We start from the raw sequence: 7,713 nt of genomic DNA on the forward strand, positions 1-7,713 counted from the left end.
CAATAGTCTTAATAACAGAAAATTTACACCATGATACCATTAACTCTATAGCTTATTATTATTCAGTGCTGAATGTACTGGTGCTGGGGGCTTGATAAATGCAGTGAAAATTTTCTATTAGATTATTTTGCTTCATTTCAAATATATTGAAACTGCCAGAACAAATGAAGTTATAGCAGAATGCTAAGGCCAAAAACAGATCCAAACATTTATCCCTTCTCTTTAGAATGATCAAATTAAACCGTACATAGAAAAGCCTTCAAAACAACAAACTAAGCTACACTTGAAGAGCCGTAAAAGACCTGGTGTCATCTTCCCCCAAAGCACCCGCAACTACCACCTAATTTTTCCCTTTGTTCATAGACCCGTATGAGTGGGCCAAGTTTTACACAAACAGCCATGACTATACAAGCTTGTTAATAAGGCAAGGAAAGCCTGCTTAACTAATCTTAAGCCATCGGGTATTCAAGATACAAGAGAAAATATCCCTTTGTTTCTTTGATCACCTAATACTTTATTAATCAACAAACATTTACAGAAATATCCTGTGTGCCGTAAGAATGGACAGGGACTGATGGACTATACTCGACCAAATCCAAAGTGGTAAGTGAAGACAGTAAGGTTTGCTGACAAAGGATGCTGACTTCAGGTCAAAATAAAACTGAACCCTAAACAAGTACAATAACCACTGTGAAGATGCCAGGAGATAAAGGCTGCACGAGTGCTCAGCAAGCGGCCTGGATACAGACAAACTCTGTATCACACTCTCAGGAGGGGTCTTCCCTGACCACCCCTTAGAAAATTTTTACGTTTCCTCATTCCCTGAGATCTTAGTACTCCTGCTTCTCCAATCCTTGTCTTTATTATTCTATACAGAACTACATATTTTCTAATATGAAATGTAAATTCAAGATTTATTTTCTTTATAGTCTACCACTCTCCTCCCACTCAACTATAAGCTCAGCGCAAGCAGGGATTTTTGTCTGTTTTGCTTCCTATTATATTCCCAGACCAACTTACATACCAGACAGATGATGGGCCCTTAAATATTTGACTAACTGAATGCTTAGAGACAAAATCTAGAGGTGGGTTGCAAATCCATTTCTAGATATTACAACACTTACACCAAGTGTCTTGTAGAGACACTTGGCCATGTGTCTCTATTACGATAGATGTGAATACAAACCAGAGACCAAGTACTACTAAGCAAAATAAAGGAAGTTTGTGTACAATTTGAATTCAAGAAACAGAAATAGTGTGTGCACAGGAATCAAGAAAGTTCTCCTTACAGTGGAATTAAATTGCTGTAAAGCTAAGGGTATCAACCTCTCCAACACCAAAATAGAGAACTGTACTATGCAATGCACTGTTAGAACCTTTGAAGAGGGCAGCCTGGGTGGCTCAGCGGTTTAGTGCCACCTTCAGTCCAGGGCGTGATCCTGGAGTCTCAGGATCGAGTCCCACATTGGGCTCCCTGCATAGAGACTACTTCTCCCTCTGCCTGTATCTCTGCATCTCTCTCTGTGTCTCTGTCTCTCATGAATAAATAAAACTCTTAAAAAAAGAACCTTTGGAGAAATGGTAATTTCCTTCAAGCAAAGGTTTTTAGTCTCCCAACAATCTCGGAGGGAACATTTTTTGTTTGCTTGTTTCCCTTTCTGAGCTCAAAATATTTGGAAGCCTTATTTCTTCAAGATAATCAGCATTATGCTGATGATGTACTGAAGGGCAGAAACCGAACAAATCTACAATGCATTATTAATGCTGATGTGCTATAAATAGTGGACTTCGGAAGGAAGACATATCGATCACTAAAGTGTTTGCAAAGCATCGTAAAGGAAATTCGAAAACTTACTTCATAGAAATACTCGTTTTCAACTTCAAGTTGTCTTTTTTTTTAAATAAGATGTGTGTTTGTGCTTCCATAGTAAGAAATCCAGGTAATGTGGATGACCTCTGACGACAACTAGAAAAGCTGAATAAACTATAAACATATGTTGGAAGGCATCAGTGAGCTAAGAAGACTGTGAAAAATAACTAGGCCAGGATGCAGGGAAGGGCAAAGACCCAGAAAGGTGAGCTTGGTATTTGAAGCCATTTTTTGCCAAGGTACATGTGCTGATCCCAGAGAAAACAGCTGGGAGGCCAAACATCCTTCTGACAGTCTGAGGGGACAAGGAGACAGGAATTGGCATCTGGCTTTCCAAGTGGCAGCAGAGATTCCTGGTGGATCTGCCCCATTTTGCTTTGGCCATGGGCTTTTCCTCGGAGAGAGGTGAACATGCAGAAAACAAATCCTTGTAGTAACTTTAGCTAGGCTTTAAATATTTCATTTTTGAAGCTGGATCAAGATCAAGAAGCACATGCTACTTTTGTCTTAAATTTCAAAATTAAAAACAAACAAGTCACTCAAAATAAAATTAGTTTTATAATTACTGCTAATAAAGTGTATTTGTAACATGTCCTATACTTGACTAAATATGAAATGCTCTAATTAAGGAAGAACAGAGTTTGAGTTTGTGTGTGAATAGCAAAAGGGAAATATTTTATCCCATGAATCCTAAAAGAATTCTATTTCCTACAGTGAAAACCTCAGAGACTAACACTACTCATACATCCCACCAAACTGAAGCCCATAGTTCATCAAATTACACCAGATGTTTCTAACTCTGGCCCTTAATACAAATAGCTTTACTTAAAACTGAACCTCACACTGAAAAACTATGAACAGAAACTCAAGCAACCATTCATTCAGAACATTCAAAGCACGGATGAGCAGAAGTGAAGAAGTAAGGTTTCACTGAAGATTTTCATCCCAAAGATTTCCTTCATCTTCTAACACCTTGGCGTTTGGGAAAAAAGAAACATGAAAAACAAAGTCGCGTGAGGATATTAAATTTTCACTGATTATAGTGTGAGCCCTAGATATAGCTTAAAATTTAGCAAAACTAGGAGCAGGACTCAAAATAAGCAATGTTTCTGTAGGTATCAAATTGCCTACTTGATAAAACTGAAACAGTATTAAAAACCTGGAACTTTTCAGGGCACCTGAGGGCTCAGTGAGTTACATGTCTGCCTTTGGCTCAGGTCATGATCCTGGAGTCCCAGGATCAAGCCCCACGAGGGGTTCCCGGCTCAGTGGGGTGTCTGTTTCTCCCTCTGCTCCTCCCTCCAGCTTGTGCTCTTTCTCTCTTCTCTCAAATGAATAAAATCTTTAAAAAAAAAATGGAACTTTTCAAACTTTATTGGTATTAAGAACTACTTGGTTTTCACGCCATGCTTTGCTATTTTTCCTATACTTAGCTATTTAAGCATCTAAGGTAGTGCTCTACAGCAAACATTAACTATTCACTTCCTAATATTCATTTCTATATTTAGTATCTGGTTTCCAATTATAATATTCTAAATAAACTCATGCAAGACTGAGAGGAATTTTAGGAAATGAGACTTTTCACCTCTAACTTTGGAAGGTTTCCCAGATAAGGTTTTCACTGCTATAATTATAGTGGGCAGTAACAGAACATACACCTACCCTTTAACCCATCCTTGACAAGAAGGAAGTGAAGAAGATGGGGAGGGGTAGGAGGAAAGCTAGCATGGAAACAAGCCAGCAGTCCTTGGTGAGACAAAAAAACAAAGGGTGGGATCACTACCTATGCCTCCCTAAGCCACGCTAGGCATTCTTCTTTCCTTTCTGTTCTGAAAATTCTTATTTAAAATGATTGCCCAAATATAAAAATGGATTAGGAGCTGAGAAAAGTCAGTGTAATTAACAGAGAACTCTTTCAAGACAGAAAACTTGGGTTCACATCCCAGCTCTGTGACTTTTCATGAGATTAGACCAAGTTATTTAACCTCTGTATACTTTTTCCTACTGCTTTTAGAGGGCCCCTGAAAGGATCAATGACGGTAAGAAACATCAAAAAGCCGATAAACAAAAATGCACCAAAGAACCCAGGCTACTGTTTGCCATGGGGCCTAAACAACTGGATCACTTGACAGTATTTTAGTATTCTCTCTAGCTTGGATATCTTTCAAATTGGGAACAGTTATTTGTCCATAATGTTTGAAAGCAATGTCTGAAAGATTTTATAGTGTGGGCTTTGATAAATTGATAAGCTGACAGCCACAATACATGAATTTCACTTGTGTCTCAAGGGTCTACCCAAATTCTCTTGAGGGAATTATCAGCAATACTTACGCAGATCTGCCTTCCACATCTAGTTTGCCTGGATTGATGCCCTTTTTAGCAAGGATTGAGGAAACTTTTTCTACATCTCCCCTCTCCGCGGCTTTCATCAATCGGTCATCATATTTGTTCCAATCTGCTGCATGCTATGAAAAGGAAAAAAAAAAAAAAAAAAGTAAATGTGGCCTACTCTACTATATTAGTAAGACTTTGTCAAGAAGGAAGGAAAAGAGAAAGGAAAGCAATACTGCATAATATATCACTCAATCTCCATTGCATCCCACATTTCCTTCTCCCTGCTGTGCTAACTTCATGAGAAGAGCCTCTCCAAAACACATGACATTCAAGCAATATTTTAAGTTCTACTTTTGAGAAAAAGCATGTTTCTCATTTTCTCTGTTTTCTTTGCCTTCAGAGCAAAGAAAAGAGATTAATAGCTGTTGAACTCCTACACTGTGCCAAGTTGAGTTACTCAAATGATCCCCACTAAACTAAAATTATCATCCCCATTTAACAGATGAGACAAGTCAAGGCTCCAGGGACATTAAAAGACCTGAGTGGCCAAACCCAACCAATACTTCTCATTACTTCCAAAATCAATGTGCTGCTCCTAGTCTCTAATTCCTGCTTTCCGATTTGGCTCTGATTACATATCTCCCGAGACCTTAGATGCAGCGGAATTCTGTACACAATTTAAGACACTCCCCCCTCCCCATTCACACACACACAAACACAAACACACAGCTTGTTTAAAAAGTACTGTTGGAAATATATTTATGGAGACAAATTAGATACATACATTCACACATTTACACATACTCTGTCTCAACAGAGGAAACAATTCATTAAGCTTATATATTAGAATAAAAAGAAACTTCTACATAGAAAAAACTGAAAAGGGATCCCTGGGTGGCGCAGCGGTTTAGCGCCTGCCTTTGGCCTGGGGCGCGATCCTGGAGACCCAGGATCGAATCCCACATCGGGCTCCCGGTGCATGGAGCCTGCTTCTCCCTCTGCCTGTGTCTCTGCCTCTCTCTCTCTCTGTGACTATCATGAATAAATAAATAAAATCTTAAAAAAATTAAAAAAAAAGAAAAAACTGAAAAAACAGAAGAGACTCTAAAGTATTAACTACTTTAAAATCTTAAAACAATAGGATTGCAGGAGACTTTGATTTTCTTCCTTCTTTTTTACACTTAGCATGTATTTTTTTTTGTTGTTTAAAAAAGGTTTTTTGTTTTAACAAAACTCAGTACATATATTTAAGAGGAAGGTCAAAGGCAATTTTTTAAATAGGAGGATGTATCACATGATATACATTTTAATTGTATCAAGGCTATTTTTAACTTTGGAGAAAATATATTCAAGACATTCTGAAGCCAATAACTTGGATCTTTTCTTAGGAGGCAGAAATGTAGAACCCAAAACTAAAATACATACTATTTAATCAAGTAAGGTTTTAGCCTTTTAAAATATTATACAATAAACTTATTGCTAAATTCTATACTAAGCCCAATACTATTTCTAGAACAAAGAAAGATGAACCAATATTTCACTGAAAGTTACAAAGCAATTCCTCTGTCCATAGATAGCATAACAAATCTCTGAGGGAGGACAAAAATGAATCTTTCATATGAAGCATATCCTCTAAATGACCAGTGGGATTACTTTATATTACCTATAGCCTTCAAACAGCAACACAAAATACCAAGTTTTGAGCTAAATAAGCAGTGTCTTCACTAAAGTGAAAATAAATATGAAAATTGAATATGAAAAAAAATGTAAAATCATTAAAATTTTAATCTACTCCTGAAAAGTAGAATTTCAATGGAATCTGGTTCAAGTACCTACACCAAGCTTCAGCATTTTTGTTGCCAAATTAGTTACATCTGGAGATGAGCCCACTTCCTTCTAACTCCAAAAACTCCAATTGTCAACTCTGAGACTAGCCCAATTTACTGGCTCAAAGTCTAAACTACATTTTAGGCAGTCCGCTTCTTTAAAACGAAACAGTTTACAGACTCTAAATTGGGGAGTGGTAATAGATGTAGGCTTAGGAGACTGTGTTTTCAAATGCCTTAGGGATTAAGTCGTGTTTTAACACACAGATACTCGCTCTAAATTGATTAGTTTAACATTGCAGTTGAAACGATCTCAACGTTATTGCCAAGTAAACTGGCTGCTGGAGAAAGGAGCTATTTAAAACACACACACACACACACACACACACACACACCCAAAAACCTGTAAAGTCCTAGAGCAAGGCTTTTTAGAAGATAATCAAAAGTGATCCAAGTCTCATATGATCATGTGATTTTTCAGTTCCACTTCCCCAAGCACTGTTTTCCACTCCAGGTCACTGTCAGTTAACAGAAATACTGTTCAATTATTAAGATTCTATGATGTGCTTTTTTAAACCCGGAAAAAGAAACAAGAACTTTTGTTTTCTATCACTAGCCCCAACCTGCTAATCGAATACATCAGAAACAGAGGACAAAGAGACTAAAATTAATAAAACAGCAGTACATTTTCAAAGAACACAGTTGAGAAAGCCTAACCAAGAATCTTTCATCGCACTGGGCAGCAGGGATACCTACTCTGTTCTTGGGAGCACAAGAAAACCAACAGTTCATCATAGACAGGATTTGGTTTCTGGTTGCTAGCAGCAAACTACTTGGCATTAAGTTACAAATCTCTGCGGCTCACAAAGCACGCCCTCAGACAAACTCCTAGCCGGTGAATCCGTCCCTCTCTTTACAAATCTTCCTGTTCATGCTGGGCTACACTTAGCTTGGATCTCTAAGGATATTTTCCTCGTCTTCGGGATCCTTCTCCGCCTTCATAACGCTTGGAAAGTATCTTCCCGGCTGAGCAGCACTGGATTCAGAGCAGCCCCGAGTCAGGTACTGTAACTCCTCCTCTCACTGTGCAGAAGCTTTCAATGAAGCTGGCCCCTTCGGGGACTCCGCTGGAGAACCTGAACAGCACTCTACATCCTGCTGCCTCAACCCTGCAGCACAGACGCTCCGGTGCATGATAATAAAACTGTCCACCTCCGAATCCCCCCCGTAAACAGTGGCTAGACGGCCTCCCATTGGTCAGGCTCTATTTTAGATTCCATACGCCTTGACAGCTGAGTGATAGAAAGGAGCAGCTAAGAATATACTGTAAATGCATGCTTCTCCTCTGAGTAATAAATTTCAGGTCCACTGGGGACAAATGACTCAAACACATTGTATAACGTGCTTATTATACACCGCGTGACGTTAGGACAACACTGGTGAGGGGTGAATTTGGCTATTCCACGAGACAATGTTTAAAACCAGTTTCAGTCTTAGGATCTATCATGAAGTTATAATAGTCTTGATAAACAGAATATAAAATTCTATTTTAAGCAAATGTGTCACACTTTAACACACACACACAGAGTAACGTTTTCAAATTTTCTCCATTTTCTTTCATACCCCTATCAGGCTCACTGCATACAACCAGGTTTCAGTTTACAACTGCTGCCAGTCTGTCTC

The 7,713-nt window shown here is 38.5% G+C and overlaps 1 protein-coding gene across 1 annotated transcript in view; it reads right to left on the reverse strand.

Annotated features, from left to right (window-relative positions):
• Positions 1-7,193, reverse strand: part of UACA (uveal autoantigen with coiled-coil domains and ankyrin repeats) — a 45,798-nt gene extending 38,605 nt beyond the window's left edge. The window contains 2 exon segments of the mRNA NM_001003112.1: positions 4,202-4,335; positions 6,787-7,193. Coding sequence (NP_001003112.1) covers positions 4,202-4,335; positions 6,787-6,870 — 218 coding nt within the window. The 5' untranslated portion in view covers positions 6,871-7,193.
• Positions 7,194-7,713: the final 520 nt, after the last annotated feature.

Source organism: Canis lupus, chromosome 30 (assembly GCF_011100685.1).
Source record: "Canis lupus familiaris isolate Mischka breed German Shepherd chromosome 30, alternate assembly UU_Cfam_GSD_1.0, whole genome shotgun sequence".
In the NCBI taxonomy this organism is placed as follows: domain Eukaryota; kingdom Metazoa; phylum Chordata; class Mammalia; order Carnivora; family Canidae; genus Canis; species Canis lupus.